Raw genomic sequence first — 18523 nt, forward strand, 5'->3', positions numbered from 1 at the left:
ACTAATGCTACATTGTAGATTTTGCATCCTGTCAAGTGTTTTAAACACGTTTTAAGCCATCTGCTCTGCAGAGTCAATGCAGCTGTCTTTGCAGTCAAGGTTTATCTTTTATTTCTGTTTTGTAGAAGGCTGGAAAAGCCTAAGGAGTGCCAAAAATTAATATTAGTATAAACTATTTTCTAAGATCAGTCCAACTTTTCTCTTTCCTTTTTTTTTTTTTTGTTTTGTTTTGTTTTACAAAATATGAAGTCCGCTAACAAAAACTCATTCAATCATAAAGGCTTTAAGCAAGTACTTAGTACAGCTAATGGAATCCTATCTCTGGTATTCAGAGGACAAGTAACTCAAAATGCTTAAAACCTGTTCATTAAGTCGGAAAATACTTTCAAAACATGCTGGCTTTTTCAAGCAGGATGCAGTTAAAATATTATGCATTCTGTGACAGTCTTATCTCTCATTCAAAAACCTTTGGCTAAATTCTTTTAGTACTCCTGCACAGGCTTTAGACAGAAAAAGAACTAAAAATACTAAAAAGCCATGCAACTATTTTTGTATTATTTTTTTATATTTGTATGCTTTATCATCTTTCTGGGAATAGTAAGCTGCATTTCTAGCATATCCTATATGCTTGTGTAACAGTAATGAAGTAAATTAATTCAAGAATCATTGGAAAGTTTTCTCTGTAGTTCCTCTGTGGAAGCTTTTTTTTTTTTTCCATTTCATATAACATTTACAACTGACTGCACTGATTCCATAAACGTAGATAACACAGTAACCTGGACAGAAAGCAATGAGAAAAAAATGTTCGTGCAGTAAATACCACCAAAGGGAACGAGTAACATCGAGTTAAGGTTGTTAGGCTGTGAGTTAGGAGAGCTCAGCAGCTAAAAGCTCAGGCTGCCAGGGAGGATGCAGTCAGTTGCTCAACCATCCATTACACTTCGCTCTCCACTTCCCCTACTCTTAACCACATTTCCTCAGTGTCATTACTCTGAATGCTCACATTCTCACTTGTGTCCTGAAGAAGCCTTGTATTCTATCAAGTTTTTATCTTTTGATCTCTAATGAACAGTAATTTGACCTTCATCTATTCCTTAGGAGGTTTATGAGGAGTGCAGTAATTGTGTGCGTGGTAATACACAGAAGCCTGACTGATGGAAGAGTGCTCAACTCTGGCTTCTTCCTCTTTTTCCTCCCAAAAAAGTTACACCTGCAAGTTTTGAACTGAAATGCTCAAGTCAAAATGTCACAGGTATGACTGACTGCAAATAAAAGCTGCCTTTTCCTGAAATGTTCAGGAGAAAGAAAATAAGTGATCAGTAGTGCTGATACTTGGTCTATGTGTATTGCTTTTATGGAGGAATCACAGATCCTCGATCTGCTTTGGTATTTTATGTTTTTCTAGCAATACATCAGACACATGAATCAAGGGCTTTACATACTTTGATTAAAGCACTTGTTTGGCTTGCAGGTTTTTCTTCTTGTTTGTTAGGGCACAAATGTGTCTGGAGTTATGGACTGTGTAATTTAGAAAATGTCTTCAAGTTAGCAAATTTCTCTATATCTATGAATTTTGAAAAGTTGGAAAAATGCCCAGTTTTTAATCAAGTAGTAGCCATGCTGATTATTATTTACATGGACACGTATCAATGCTTTATATTAATTATGTTTTGCATGCTCTGCTGCAGATTTTTTTTCATGAAAGGCAAAAACACTTGATCACAATGCAGAAGGCTTTAAGATAAATTGTGACATTTCTTTTGAAATGAGCAGTATGAAACTTCATCATATATAATAGGAAATGAGTGTAATTCTGTGAGCTACCAAACACTCAGAAGATTTCAGAAACATATATGGTCACTGACTAAAAAACTCTGGCTCAAAATTAACTGTCGAAATTTCACATTGATGTCTTTATTGTGAAAAGAAATAAGATGCAGAAAAATATCTCAGCATTTTTTTAAACTTTCCTTTGATTTGGTTTCCTGTTACCTTCAGTATCACTGAGTAGAGTGAAGCCCACACATAGATATTTTCAAAAACTAGTCTTTCAATGTAGAAAAAGGTAAGAAGGAATAACAAAGAAAGAAAGGAACAAGCTAATGATGAGATGGAACACAAGGACCTGTAAGAGAGCTATATTCAAACAGAGATCCTGTAACATCAAGCACATATTTTTCCAACAATGGTCTGCATGCCTCTTTAAAGAGAAATAGCATCATATGTACATTGCAAATAATCTTCTCAGAAAAAAGGTCATGTCTTCACAGAAAACCAAAGCTACCAGCTTGTAACTTGAGCATGTAGTGTATCAACATGAACATTAGAAAATTCAGTGGCAAAAGATTAGGTACTGGGAAAAATTAATGAAAGTTTCCTGCAGAAGAAAAGACAATGAATTTTAAAGCTAAGTATTTAACAGTAATTAAGTCCTCAGGATGTCATAGGCTTGCATGAATCTAAATTTAAAACAGGCTTTTCTGACTCATAAAATGTGTTGGGGATTTCACTTACATAATGTTACTGTTAAATGCACACTGAGTGTGCGCCATTAAAAGCTACTTGTCCTTCAAATGAAAAACCAAACAAGGACTTATCCACCATCTCCCCCTGAAATAAAGATAATAATACTAATATATAAATATTAGTAAATGCAATTATCTACACCAGTATACACCATACAAGGTAATAATAGATTAAATTTCCATTTCTTTCAGGAATTCATTTGGAACTTCATGAGGCATAACCCTAAGGTATTTCATGTGGCATAACTCGAATGTTCTCATGAAAATGGGTAGTGGCTTCTTTTTTAGAAGTATCATCTTTGGAGTGTTATCCTTCTGTCTCTGAAGATGGCTGAAATGAATGCTAAATTCAATTTGGTAATAATCTGTGTTTGAGCACATGAACTGAAAGTGTCCCATTTCTGAATATTTAAAATAAAGCCTAATAGGTCTACTTCAAGGGAAAAAAGGGAAATTAGTACTAATTATAAACTAGGGGTTTATTTATAGCTAAACACTATTTCTATCTAATAATTTTTCTGTCTCAAAAATAATCTTATTAAAAAACTGTTATGTCAAGACATGGAAACTACATACTCACACAAACACAAAACAAAAAAACCCCAATGCTTTCCCTCATCTGATTTGATGTGCTCAATGATAAAAATGGCTTGATTTTTCCAGAGATAATAGAATAATAGATATATATCTATTATAATAATAGATATATATCTATAGGAATAAAAGATAATATCCCATTTATAGGTATTTTTCACATGAAACCTTCTGAACTCACTCTTTCACCTCCAAAGAACTCAAAATTTTCTAATTGAAAATTTAGTGTTTAGTACTTTGTGCCCTTCCAAATCAGATTACAATGTTCAGCTATCAATCCTGTTTTTACAGCTTGCTAACTGTGAACCAGATTTCCAAACAAGTCCTGTATATTCTGCTGTTACAAAGGGCAGGCGATTTTTTGCAGATCATAAAACTGAAAAAAAAAAGACAGAGGTTACACTATCCCACTGTATAATTATAATTATAGTAACTTGAAAATAAGAGATATGTAGTTAATCTAATGGTTGGGAACTAAAAAAGAGTCAAAAAAAAAAAACAAAAACAATAACAAAAAAAGAAAAAATAACCAAAATGAAGAGTTCGTGCAAATATTTCTTCATAGAAAATTTTCCTAAACCATATTATTAGATAGTTACAAAGTTTTCCTTTTTTTCTTTCTTCCTTCCTCCTTGAGGAAGGGCTGGCTTTTCTAAAAATCTTTGTGTATGCAGATGTGAACACAATATTTGTAATTGTTCATTACTCACCACCCTAGGAATATAGGAATTTATTATTCCCTATTATCAATTATTATTTTTACAACACTACTTAAAAATCCCTGGCTACTTTTTCTGCAAGCAGAATAAAACGCTGTCAATTCTGCCTAGTAGAATTTTAAAGAGCAAAAAGTCATAACAAATACAATAGCCCAGGCTATTGAGTAGTTTTTAGGAATGTAGGGTATATTCTCTCTAAGTCAAACCAGTACATTTTTCAGATAATGCATTCATACTGAAAAATTCAGGCAAGTTCAGTTAAGATTAATATTGGGTTGGATTTCTCTGTCTTCTACAAATTGACCATAAAGTTCATACAATAGTCCGTTTTCCATCCTGTACCTCATCCTACAGTTTGTTTTCTTCCAGAATAATATTATAACTAACTCAACTTGGAAATGATTCCTTATATACTGTTACAGGCAATAATATGTAATTTCAGAGTATGCACAAGACACTTTTCAGTTGCTCCTTTATCATATTTCTTTCTGCTCTCAGTTTTGCACTATATAATTAAACTTCAAATTGAAAATACTGAATCTATTACCTATGATGTTTCTGTGGACCACTTACTGTGAATTATGGATCATGAGTGGATCATTAAATCTCATCTACATACTTAGAATAAATGTGATGAGAAATATAAATCTGGATGTATGTATTTACAACTTGGCAGTGTCCAGAGAAGTCATCATATTTAGGTCATTGTCAGTAACATTGTAAGATTATTTCCAAATGCACTTAACCCATTAGTATCATCAGGCTTAAACTCTGTTTTATAGAAAAACAAACAAACAAACAAACAAAAAACCAAAACTAAATAATTATTTTATCGTTTAATTATATATTTTTCTATTTTTTTTCCAATAAAACACACATGGTGTCTTTCACTGCTAACATTTAAAAGCCTAAATGTGTAAATTTCTCAAACTCCTTTACAAACAATAAATTAGATATTTTCGAAATAATTTGATACTATAACACAATACTGTTTAGTAATATAATGAACGTTTAATAATATGTAGTTACCAATGTGCTGAGGGAATGGGAACAGGAAATAGGGAAGAGTAAGAGGAAGAGAAAGGACAAAAGAAACAGAAAGAGGGAAGGGAATTTATCTGTCTTTTAAAGATATATAAATGGGAACTAAGATTTTTCATTAGTTTTTGGAACCTATTTAGAGTGTAAGTGCAAACAGTGGCTGTGTATTAATGGGATCATACTTGACACAGAATTAACATTTTTTCCACTATTTTTCAAAATACATTCAGTTGTCAATTAATTGTGGAGCTTCATTTGCTTTTTTTTTTTTTTTTTCCCTGTTTTCAGACCAGGATAAAAATAACACGTGCTTATATTGAGAAAAATCTCTTAAATTATAGAATGATACGTAAAATAAAAAAACCCCACTGACTATTCGTCTTTCTGATCAAAAAGACTAAAAGCAATATAAACTGTTAAATGCCTAGGAACATGAAGAAAAAAAAATCAAAATTAGAATAATGAACAACCAAAAGTTAATGAAATAACTTTTGATCAATAACAAGATTTATGTGATGTTTTTCATTATTTCAATGCATTTTCATTGCAACTGTGCTCAAATTAGTAGCCTTTATTACACTCTCAAAGAAGTGGACACTTTGAGGACAACTCAGTCAACATGTACAAAATTCTGAAAGTGTCCCAACCCAACCATTCTATGAGCCTCTGATTTCCAATTGGCTTAAATTTAAGACAACTCGTGCTTAACTGCTTTCTAGAAATAATATTCAGTAAAATATTTACTGAATAATCAATAATTTAAGAGTGGTTTCTAATATCTTCTTTCCTCATTCTATTTTGCTGGCATCTCTCTAGCTTTTTTCAGCCAAATATATGTCTCAGAATAACTCTATCCAATGAAATTGAAGGAGCAATCAGATACGGTTTTTTTAAATCTCTATATCTGAAAAGATTTCAATTTATCTTTGACATACCCACCTCACATATGTTTTCTCATCAGAGCTGAATTTACCATTGAACTGTCACTTTTAGATTTCCATCTACTTTAGAAAAAGCTTTACTTGATGCGCTTTCAATTTTTTAAATTGTTCTTTGTGTAAAGTCACATGCCATTTATTTTGTGGACTCAATCAAATGTAGCATAAATTATGACCAAGGTAGGAGTGAAAAAGTAATGAAAAATTAGTAGAAAAAGTCTGGGACTTCCACAGTGGAAAAGAAATATATTATGAGAGAATTGGGCAAAGGCCATTAAGGCATTTGTATTTTGGCTGGACTGGAGAGGAAACAACATTCCTAACATTCTTTACACAGTCCTTTCCCTTGTAGGAGCAGAAGATGCACCTCCATAGATAAGATTTTCTGAATGTGTGTGAGTGGGAAAGTCTAGATCAGGTCTGCTTACATGAAAAAGGAGTATTTGAGCTCTGCCTCAAAAAGCAACATGAAGGGGTTTGGTGACCCAGTCCCACCTTTTTGCACTTGAAGATAGTATTCGTGTGCTTTTGAACAAAGAGGGGTTTTTTACCTGCTGTGAAGAAATAGAACAACCTGCCACTGGCAGAAAGCTTATTCTCCATCTAGTAGTTGAAGCAGCTCCCTTCTAATGACTGTGATTCATCATAAATTCAAAATAAATTAGTGCCCATTAAAATACAGGCTTTTCATTATTTGTATTACAGATACTGCCTAAGCATTGTGCATTTCTGGAGCCACCTTTCAACTAAAGAATTATGTTTACATTCTTCAGCAAGAACATACTAAAATAATCCAACAAAATATACCTACTTCTGCAAAGATTTATCATGTGCGCTTGTGAGCAGAATATTTACTCAGGAAAGAAATATTTTCATCTTACAGGAGGAACTATGTTTCTTCAGAAAGTTTTAATACATCTTACTGGAAAGCAAGTGGTCAGAACTTTGACTGATCTAGGCAATGTGTGTATCTGAACACCTTGTCAGCTAATTTCTTCATAACATCAGGTGAAATAATCTGGAAGAAATTCCGTAATATAGATTTGTCCTTGTCTTAACCCCATTTGTCACTTCAGCTCTGGTTCTCTGAGCATAGGGTCAAGTGCTTTGCACTCATCTTACTGTTTACATTTGAGTAAGTAAATATGAAGAGCTTCTAAATCACGATGGCAAATGTAACCTTGCACACTCTTTCCACAGGTATAAACTATGGTGCTGTGTAAAAGACAAGAGACTCACTCCCATATATATTATGTGGCATGCTAATTGATTTTTAAGGAATACAGAAAATTAAAACAAGCATTGCATGAATTAACTCTATGCTTTAATAACAATTTTATTCCCAAGCTGAAATAAAAATTTCAAGCTTCAGAATTTTCAGTTAAATTAAAACTCTTCAAAAAACTCACTCTGAAATATCTCTAATGTGTTCTGCCATATAAATAAGCAAATTAAAAATATAACTGTGTGGCATTACCATGAACTAATTCTTCCTCTTAGCTCAAAATAATTACAAACTTTTTTTTCCAAGGTTATTAGGTATCATATTGCATTTCATTACCAAAAAGTCTTAGGAAACTTGCAACTATAGTTTCTTATTTTAATATAAGCCCAATGTGTAGTTTATTACAAGCAGACACCTAACACCCACTGAACCTCTCTCTGAGAAAAACTGCCACATCTCATTCTGTGAGGTGTACTCCTCTGAGTGATTGTTCACATAAGGGGGGCATGAGCACCTTACAATCATCTCCAGTGTTGACTACATTCACTTCCCATGTGAGAATCATGCAATTTCAGACCACCTGGAAGTGTTTTGTTACAGAATCTGTTTCTTTAATAAATAATCACAGTGCTTGATTCTTGACTTCTCAGAGAACTTTGCAGCACTGGAACTCTACGGAACCTAAGAAATTAAAATTGAAGTTAGGAGAGTCGTACTTAAGGTCAAATTGTACAGTGTCCTTAAACTTTTGTTTTCCATTTATGAAGCAGAGATAAGCTTCATATACTGGCAAATAAGTCACAAGTTCTAACCACTGATTACTTCAATAAAGTGAATACCACCAGGTTTGCTTAAATCCTGTAAATCTTCAAAGCTAGTATTCTATATTTTATTTATATTTTATTTGGAAAAAAAGATATTATTCATTTATGGATCATGTCTTTTAGAGGTGAATATAAATAAAAATGAGATTTTAATGAATGCCTCTAGAATCGCTTAAGTCATTGAGGGTACACTGTCAAGGAATCTTAATGTTGCAAACACACCTAAGGATGAACATATTTGCATAAGTATATAAATATGTTTATATATTTGCTTTAGGTATGTGAAAAAAAATTAATTTAACTTTGAACTTTATGAGATCACTAAGGTATTTAAAATGAAGCATTTCTTGCAGGATAAGCACCAATGTCCATACCTGGAATGGAGTCCCAGGCAGTTATTTTAGACGTCTCTGATATGAGAGTAACATCATCACTGAAGATATTCCTTCTCTCCAGCGTTAAACTCTTATGTTCCTTAATTAAACGTTTCATGGTAACTCCCACGGAGTCTTGGTTTCTTATGGATTGTATAGCTCCTTTAAAGACAGTCTTTAAGTTAAATATTCAGAAGTAAAACCTCCTGCATGTTGTTTATTTACTTGCTGCTCTGAAAAATACAACTATTCTGATGAGGCAAGTAACAGCAGGGTCATACACTTTATTACATGCACTTAAAGCTTAGCAATGCCACAATATGAGGAGATTAATTCTGCAAGTTGGGTATATGCCAATAATTCAAATAATTAGACCAGCACTGCTCTAGAAGTTTTTCTGAGTGAAATTTTACTTCCAAGGACATAAGATTGCTCCACCTTCTGGGGAAGGCCAAATAGGACATCTGTTTCTTTCTCTTGAGGCAGTCCAATCTTGAAAGTTGGTGCAGAGTTCTCGGGAAATCCTGCAAATCTGGAAGCAATATATGCGGGACAGAGGATCTCATCCTTGTAAAATAACTAAAAATTTCAGTCATATAAGTTCTGTTCCAGGAAGAGAAAAGGATTCCTCCATAGGAGAGCAGTACGAGTAAGGTTCGCATCAGGGCAAAATTGGTGCTGCCAGCTGTGAAACTGATAAGAGATGTGTTTCGGGATCTTGTTACAAAGAGACTGAACTGTATTTAACTTTTAAATCATTCACAGAACATAAGAAAATATAACAGATCCATAGATTTCTATCAGCTTATAATCAGCTACAGAAGAATGTAAACCTGGCCAATTATTAGACAAGCCAGTTGTGGTCGTTTTCTTATCTGGTTATGGAAGAAGGGGAATTATGGGTATGAGGAAAGTCACTGCAAGGTAAGAGAAGATTTACAAGCTCACAGGTACTGTTAAAATTACCAGGTATTTTTAATAGCATTAAAACTATGCAACTGAGTCAGTGTCACTGGAACTTTTGAGAATTCAACCCATTCAACATAAAAGAAGATTAAAGAAGAAAATCAAACCTTAAACACAACAAGCTCAAAATCTCTTTCAACGGATGTGTATCTCTAATAAGAATGTTTTTAGATTTCAAGGTCTCTAGGTAGCAAAATATAATGGATTAGTGTAGGTCAACAATCATGTAGGATGACACCAACTCAGATTTGTACAAAATTTGAACTTTATCTCTAGATTCTTTTAGCACTCAAAAGCCAAAGAAATTTTTATATTTGATGTGTTTTGGACATTTAGGAATGAATTAGAAATTCCCATCTATTGACACAAGATGTCTAGACAACTGGTCAGATGTAGGTGCCTATGCTGAGGAAGACTAAACACATGAATCCTGTTCATATTATCTCCAGCTACTATTGGTACAAAGCTGTAAGGATACCATTACTTTCTTCAAAGTTTTCTAAAAGTTAAAGCTCCTAATGGCAAGTGTTTCAAAGCATTACACATAGAAAACCAAAGGTGACACAACTTCCCATCATAAGTGAGAAACTGTTAAAAGATATGTTTGAACTATATGAGTAAACCAACATTTTATTTCACAATAGAGTTCCTTTTTTAATCACATTCTTTCACTTGGATGTCAGATCATATTCCCCCAAACAAAAATCAGGTAGAACTGCAATGCAAATACTTAACTTTTTCTTGACAATGAAAAAGTACCTGCTAATTTTTGTGGTAAAGAAAGATAAGATTTTCTTTGGCTTGTATGCACCTACAAAACAAGCATTACCTACTAAGCTGCATCTTTTCGTATTATTTGACATACAGAATCTCAATAGAATATCACTATTAGATGAAAAGGTTCTAACTCCTGAAAAACTCTTCACATGGTTTATATATTTAAACACATGTCCCACGTGGTCTTTGGAAAAAAATCTTTAAAACCACTAAATCAATTTAAAGAGTGCCTAGTATAATCATAAAATACATTCTAAACAATCACATTTTTTTTTTATTTCTTTTGTTCCTCTGCCATCACCATAAACCTGTCTCTAAATCTCTGGCACACTCACCTCTGTTAATGACTACAGAACTATATATCTTTATGAACCACAGAACATTTCAGCTCTTGCCATCTGATACTGGCTTAGAATACCTTCTAAACATATCAGTACAACTCTGTTTTCCTTAAATATGCCCTCCAAAATAAACAAGGCAATAGTTCTTAGACATTCCAAAACAATGGACCAGTAGAATTCTATAATAAGTTCTTTGTAAAGTGTTGAGTTTATTATTTCATTTGAAGTGCTAGGTGACTACAATGGTATACACAGACTTTTCCTTCCCCGCGGTTCTTCCCGGGTATCTGCATAAATGTCTCATGATTCCCAGTTGTGCAAGACCATTGTTTCATTACCTTTGAATTACCCAACACACGTCACGAACACAACCATTGTATGATCCAGTGAAAAACTATATGGGAACTAAGCCAACATTTGCAGTACTCACAAAATAAGCATTCTTTCGTCGAAGTTTTACAAGCTCAATGAGCATATCAAAGGCCTCAGTTTGTCCCTTGATACCTTTCTTAAACAAAGCCAAAGTTTTAGCCCCTTAGAAAATGATGCATGTTATTTATTATTGTTAGACTTTGACCTATTAATTGAAACTAAGTGGAAATCAAAAAAGCATCATTTTTGCAGACAAAAGAACCTGTCAATATTGATTTACTCATTGAAATCCCTGTCTATAAAACCAAATTAAGATCAAGACAAATACAAAGTCTTACAAAGGGAAAGAGTTATTAATTAATATTCATTATGTAATCCACATTGCTTACTTGTATGTAAATCTGACCTCTTTTAGTAAAGGGCTCAAGTTAATTAAATTTAAGTTACCACAAATATTTCCATAGAATCATGGAATTGTTAAGGTTGGAAAAGACCTCTAAGATCACCAAGTACAATCATTAACCCAGCACTGCCATGTTCACCTCTAAAGCACAGTATGTATCAAATCATGACCAATACCCTACGCCTGGAACATCAAAAGAGGTTCATAGAAACACAATGAGAACTCTGTATCATGTAATGTCTTTCTGACAATTACTCAAAATTAACACAAGCATTCAATAAGAGACAAAAAATTCCTTATTTCTCTCAGTGGAAACATGTCCTTAGCTTTGAGATTGGCTTCCTGAGTGTACTCAGATACCAGCAAAACTTTTCTTTCATGAAAACTTGACAAAACTGAATCCCCAAAAGACACTGAATATTTGGCGATTAGATCTTATCTGTTCAGCAAAATATAACAAGTTGCAGAGTATAAAAGCAGCTTGTTCTTGAACATAGGGTGGCAAACCGATTTGAAAAGAAAATGTATAAAACCATCTACAACAGATATGTTTCTTCTTTTTTCACCTTTCTTCCCTTGACCATTTTAGAGTGTTTTCAAAACATCTAGGAAGACATCTCTGTTTAAAACATCTCTGTTTAAAGCGCCCATTGCTACTGCAAACACTACCCTACAATGTTGGGTTTAACTAAAACTCAAAGCATTTCAAAAAATATAAGACCAGGCTGTATTACCCTTCACAGGCTTTAGCATTCAGGTTTTGGCTCTTTTAAGAACAGAACTAATGTTCTGTTACTCTTATCTCCATTTGCTAGTAAGAATCAAAATGCGCTGTTCTTGTGAAACCTCATTACAACTCCTTTTTCCTTTATCTGCGCGTCTCAAATTAACTTGACATAGATGTTTTACATATATCTTAGGCTAAATGTGAAGTATTCCCTTATGCCCATGAGGCACTCAGAAAGTTAGCAAGTTCTGCTTTCAAGGGCACTCTAAATGAGGTTATTAAAATTCAATACTTTGCATATTCTGATGGGGAAAAACACTTGGCCCTGACGACAAAGGAGATAGGTCAATTCAAGAAAGTTTCTCAATCTCCATGTGGATAGCCACTGAATTCCTTGTGCCAGTATTTGTAAAACAAAAATTAGAAAATGTTATCTGGGAAGAAGAAAAGTGTAGGAACCCAGGTCCTGCCCAAAAGTAAAACTCCATAACCATCTGTTGTTTGTGTTACATGGATTTCACAACTGTCATCTCCACTGTGCACGCCATTTCATCTTCACAGCAATATCACCAAAACACCCACTGAGATAAAATCACAGTGGATCACAAATATTTTGAACATACCATATGATATGTTATTTTCCAAATTAATATTAGACAAAGTCAAAATGAGGACTTGTATCTACAGGTTACTTTTGTGCTGTCACATGAAAAATCCTGCAAGGGTTTGGTACTGTTTGGAAACACTTAAGACTTGGATAACCTAAGCAACACGGAAGAGAAAGGAAGATATTAAATGCTACATTTTTTAAGCATGTGTGTTTTGAAAGATTAAAATGGCCACTCCATACATTTATATAGCACCTTTCTTCAAAAGCAGTCTAAACATGTGTTTCAAACTATTTACTCAGAAATATTATCCAGAATTTACACGAACATTTCATGTTTTCTGAACTTCAGACCAGCAAGACTGTCAGTTGGGTATGGCTTGAAGTATTTATCAGCTCTCAAGCTAATCTTCATAACCCAATGTTATACCCAAAAAGTTCTTTTCAAGAAACAAACAAACAAGCAAACAAAGAAACAAAAAACACAAACTGAAACTGTCCTTGGCAACATGACAGAAAAAGAGTTGAGGACCAGCGAGCAAACAAACTGCTTTTTCCCTGAGGAAATCTAAAACTCAAGGTCAGCTCTGTTGATATCACCAGACCTGTCACATGGCTTTCATAGCTGCCACTATGGCTCCTATCAAACCCACACTGAAAGCAATGAAAACATTTTTACTGAAAACAGATTGAGAACTGATAAGAAGCTCCTAAATCACCTTTGGCTGATAATGCTGCACAAAGTGGGAGGTAAAGTTTTGAAAAAGAGAAGAATGAGTTAAGAGAACTTGAGGTCAAATGTATTTGACCACTTTCTTTAATTCCTTAACTTGTCTGTGTGTAGGAGCAGAAATATGACTAGATGAATATATGGATACATATGTATTTTATATGCATAAGAATACATACATGCACACACCTTTCATACATTATCTGTTCATACACATATAGGAACATAAACTGTGCTGTCAGGATAACTCAACTAATTCCATTTTATCCCAGCTTCTGTATTCCAGTAACAAAAGTCTGGTGGTCCCAATCTCAGTCCCTTGGGTGCAGGAATACATCACAAATGCATCACCCTTAATTTAATGCAACTGACAGTCTCTGCTCAAGAGAGGCAAAAGAAGGAGTTACCATGGAGACTGAATGACTGCTCTTCTCCAGAGGATGCTTTTATCAAGAATGGCCTGAACAGTAGAGGCTGTGCAATACTTGTAACCTTAATCACATCACTGGATCTTGCTTTTTGGAATGCCTTTTTAGTAAATTCTAACAAACATCAGAAGGTTGGGGGGTGGGGGAAGAAGGAAGAGAGAGTTTAAGAAAACAAACAAACCAACCTCCTAAAACACAATAGAAAACAGTATGAAACTGCATATTGTGCCAGATTGAGCGAGAGAAGGGGTTTAATATTGATTGGATTTATCAGATTTGTCACCTCTGCCTGGTGCTTTCCTAACAGGGTGAATGCTGTGCTTGACCTATTTGCTGGAATTAACCAGGACTGCAGGAGACCATATGGATTGCCAGATGGTCTGCTATAATTTAATGCCATTTATTCTAAGTATGAAGTAAGTGATAAATATAATTAACATTCTTTTAGCTCCTTACTGGAGCTTTTTTCTGAGGCTTTGAAAGGTAAGTTAATACCTTGTTACTGAAACACAGATGCCAGCTAATTACTGCAAAAGGCTGCAGCCTCCAAAGCAAAAAGTGTCTGCACAGACTCTAGCTTATTCACTGACCCCACTGTGATGATTAATAGGTTGAATGCTAAGCAGTAATGAGGATGACAGGTCTTAGATGTTTTCAGGTTACCTTCATTAGTAGCATGATGAACAGTGTTTGTTGCAGGTGTACATATCACACTTCAGAGTAAACAATGAACCTTGCACTTGTGGCCTGAATGTATATTTCACATTACAGCACATCAAATGCAAAGGAAGAATCAAATCACCTTAAGACAGTAAAAACAATGAAGTGATTTCCTTCAGAAATGTTTTTCCGGATTGCTATTTCATATTCTGCCAATGATTGTCTAGATGGCCTAGTTTTTAGGAAGTGGTCCTAGAGAAGCTTTGGCTTCAAAGAGTTTTTATATCAGGCAGAGTCATCAGTCTCAGCATTTTAAAACCACAAGTCTGTAACAAGATATCCAAATAACTGTTACTGTTCCTGTGCTGATAATCTTCATAGTAAATGGGGTAGGTGTTAGCAGAATGAATGGCAAACAATTTTGTAATTTTTAATGTCAATATACAAATGGATTAAGTAACTGGTAATCAGAACAGTCAAAGAAACATTAGAGAAAAGGCAGAAATACTGAATCTTTTGTATTTAATTGGAAAAGTTTTGCACATTGAAGCTCACAGATAGAAATTATCTCAGCTAAATGTCCCAAGATTTGCATGTGCACTGTTAATGAAACCTGGGTGAACTTTGACTTTTGTTATGCTGACATAACTATGGCATAAATTCTCTGCTATGCAGAGAACACAACATAACAACACCCACACTATAGAGCAAACCTGCTTTACATTCTTAAAGGAGCTCAGGGTCAGCAAGTCACAGCGCACAGAAAGCAGAAAAAAAATCCAGCTTTTCAACACCTATGCCCTTCCCATGATCCAGATGGGTTCTGCATGTGTTCAGAGGCTTTTACAGTTACACAGATACACTCCACAGTGCAAGTGCTGATGCATCCTTAAGAAAGTGTTACATTAGGGGGGATTTGAATGTAATGAGACATATCCTCTTTTACTCCACTCTTGATTGCTTCAAACTATTTCTTTACCTGGTGAATTCTGGTGAATTTACTTGACTATTGTCACTGGTCCTATAAAATCCTTTATATTTCTCCACCAGCATGTGAGTAATTTATAATTTTCTATTGGTAGATGGATAAAAACAGTATCAAAATATCTGCATAGCATGCTTTTGTTGATATTGATACCATTTGTGTAGATGTCTTCATAAAGTCTTTGTGATTGACAGAATTTGAAAGAAGATCCATTTTACCATCCCATCAACTGAAAAGTATTTACCTGAGGTGCTAAAACTAATGCTATGATGGCTCCAGCTTCATTATTGTAGTCAGAGAGGAAAAAGGTAGTTGGGGAAAGCAATCCAGATAGCCTGATCCTCTTTGTAGGCATGCTCCTTACTTCCCTGACTGCTAAGTAAGGTAGGGCCATTCATGTGTGTCAAAGCTTAGGGAGACTGAAATAAGAGATAAAAACCTACCATGCTGAAAATGAGACTTTATTCATCCTTCAATCAACCATTTGTCGGACCTGACAACACTGTACTTTACTATTACACAGATACCACTTTTGAAAAATACCGGAGTGATACTCTTCAGTGATTAAAGAGTTTCAGTATCAGTATGTTATAGGCACAATGCTTTCAGTCTCTATGTCTATATATTCATACATATGTACATATACATAAACACATGTTTATAAATGTACACATTTAATTGCTCCATCAGTGCAAATAGTCAGATGCTCCAGGTGGTTACCTCTTAACATTAAAAGAAAGGGAAATACCAGATCTGATGTCTGAATTAACATAATTCACACCTTTGAACTGTCTGTTTTGCCTAAGCAGCAGCTAGTCCTCACCAATACTTAAAAAAAAAAATCAGAGAAAATGAAAAAAACATGCAGAATTTAACAAGTTAGCCTTTGAGGTTGTGATAGACACAAAGCCTATCAAAGCAGATTTGACACTTAGTTCTTAAACATAGCTTTATACTTCAAAATCCTTTTACATCCATCTTGTTCTTTACTTGCTTGCTTACAAGAAAAAAGGTATCAGAGGATTTATATTCACTGTTCCGTCCCAAGAATTAGATTGTCTGCATCTTAGCTGTCATATAGATGGCATGTTTGAAACATCACTCTTGGCCTAAATGGAAAATAGGATTTTAGGACAAATAAGGACCAGATTTAAACACCCTGTCTACAGAGGAATACCTGTGTCTCCTGAATGAACCCTCATTGCCATAATAATTTCCTGGCATTAAGCTTCATCATTGAATTAACTGAGAGATCTCACTAAGGCAGTGAAAACTGACCAAATTTACACCAAAGAAATTATTTAGGTATTGATTTGTTGGGAAATTATACTCCCAAAAACTGTGAATTTAGGGAAAGATTGTTAAATCTTTTTTTAATCTAAATTACCTAAATCTTAGGTAGAGGAACAAAGGCCCAAGGGGAAAAAAATGCTTTAGGACAATATGAAAAAAAACCAAACAACCAAGCAATGTTATTTACTAATTTCACTAAATGTCTTACCTCCTGCATACATGACAGCCAACATTATCGATGATATCCAAGCTATCTCACTATATGATGTGTGGAAGATCTCTTGTATTTCTTTGAAGAACACGGTGATGGCTTTGGGAAAGGCATAGGAAAATCCAATGGAGATAAAAGCCCCAAAGACCACAACCCATCCCCAGCCTCCATCAGGGGGTGGGTAATCTGGCGCTCCTGTTGCAGGCGGCATTTTTTGGTCTCTGTCTCTTCTCCAACTAGACTGAAAAACAAGGAAAGAAATGGGATGTCAATTTTTTTCCCTTTTTTCCATATCAAACTACATTATTCAATAGTCCTCTGCAGGGATCATAAAAATCCCTCAGAGGAAAGATCAATTTCCAGCTTTAATGGGACCACAGAACAAGAGTACCTGCTTTTAGAAGCAAAGCTGTTCTGCAAAAGAACTTGTGGGAAGAATATTTCCAATAGCCTAATCAATATGTGGCAACTGCTAAAAATCACTGATATAAGTCACTGAAGTTGTATTTATAATTAGTCACTTATTGTAAAGTGACTAGTTTGTGTGGGTTAATTTATGTAGCTCTACCATCTACAGAGTGGAGAAGAAACAATGGAAAAAAGTTATACCTAAATTATAACTAAATGTTATAAAAAAGTGTTAGTGACATTTATTGGTACTGCAGCAAAATCATCATCAACAACAGAGAGGAACAAATTGTGAACATCTGGAAAGCAGAGATCTAAGCAGATATTTAAAATTCCCTCTCTATCCATAAAATAAATACATAATATTAAATCCCATATTTTACCTTTAAATTTTTATATTTTGATATTGATATTACTTGCAGGAGCAAGGTAGAGCTTGAGGGTACTAATATTGCTGTTTCCACATATTAAAAGACATCAGGAAGATTTCCACAGGTCTTCTATAATTAAGAATTGACCATAAGAGCTGCCACCACAATGATACCTTACAGAGGTTCTAAGAGGTGTGGCCAACACATTTGGGCAGCTCAAATTCACATAAAATTTCTAAGGCCTGAAATAAATTTCATATTGCTAATATCATCCTCATATCTAACAGCTTACTTTTTTACTTTCTGCATTACCTTTTTAGAAAATATATAGCAGTGAAAATCAAATTTTTATTTCTGAGATTTTTTTTCCACTAACAAATCCCACTGTTATTAAACACTGGAGTCCACTGTGGTTTTTTCTGTGTAATCCAGCCTACACAGACAGTACAAACTGCAAATTCTTCTTTCCTCTCTGTTTCTTTCTTGGGCATTTAGGTAACTTATTACTCTTGATTGGTCTCCTGCCATACTAGTATTGAAAACTGTGGATGATAATAGTGAGTAGGTTGCTGTTATGCAATCTGTTATTACCAGCAAGTCTCTACATGATTTCTTCTGTGCCACTTATAGTGTATTCCAATTTCTCACAGTAAACTGCATTAGCAGTGGGAGTGAGATGATTACCTTAACAAAAACTAAAAAAGCCCAACTGTGTCAGCTTGTACTTATCTCTTGGGATAGTGCCTGGAGTACTTTTAGGGTAAATGCCATGTAGCACTGCATGCAATGTATGTCACAAAACAAGCTAAATGTCGCTTTTAAGATTACCTATTACTGGGTTAGCCCTGTGATAGAGACCTAGTCTACTTTTGATTCTCTAGTTCACTGAAGCTGACTGTAGACATCAGCTACAACCTCATATAGTTGGCACACCTCTGGGGGAAGCTAAATCAAAGACTAAAACATCTGGCTTTTAGGCAAAATTTTAAAGCCAAGGTAGTTTG

At 34.5% G+C, this 18523-nt stretch overlaps 1 protein-coding gene and 1 long non-coding RNA gene across 3 annotated transcripts in view; one reads left to right on the top strand and one right to left on the bottom strand.

The window, feature by feature from the left end:
- The window catches only part of SLC16A7 (solute carrier family 16 member 7), an 81672-nt gene that overhangs the window by 17080 nt on the left and 46069 nt on the right, over positions 1–18523 (bottom strand). For both annotated transcript variants that reach the window (XM_083859268.1, XM_083859269.1), the window contains exon 2: positions 16738–16981. In XM_083859268.1, coding sequence (XP_083715394.1) covers positions 16738–16951 — 214 coding nt within the window. In that variant the 5' untranslated portion in view covers positions 16952–16981. The remainder of the gene's footprint in view (positions 1–16737; positions 16982–18523) is intronic.
- Positions 763–6641, top strand: LOC310908348. Its single transcript, XR_014589838.1, has 3 exons — positions 763–1252; positions 2718–2882; positions 6523–6641. It is a non-coding gene; the product is annotated as an uncharacterized lncRNA (long non-coding RNA).

This window comes from Zosterops lateralis (genome assembly GCF_965231275.1).
Source record: "Zosterops lateralis genome assembly, chromosome: 4".
NCBI classification, from domain to species: domain Eukaryota; kingdom Metazoa; phylum Chordata; class Aves; order Passeriformes; family Zosteropidae; genus Zosterops; species Zosterops lateralis.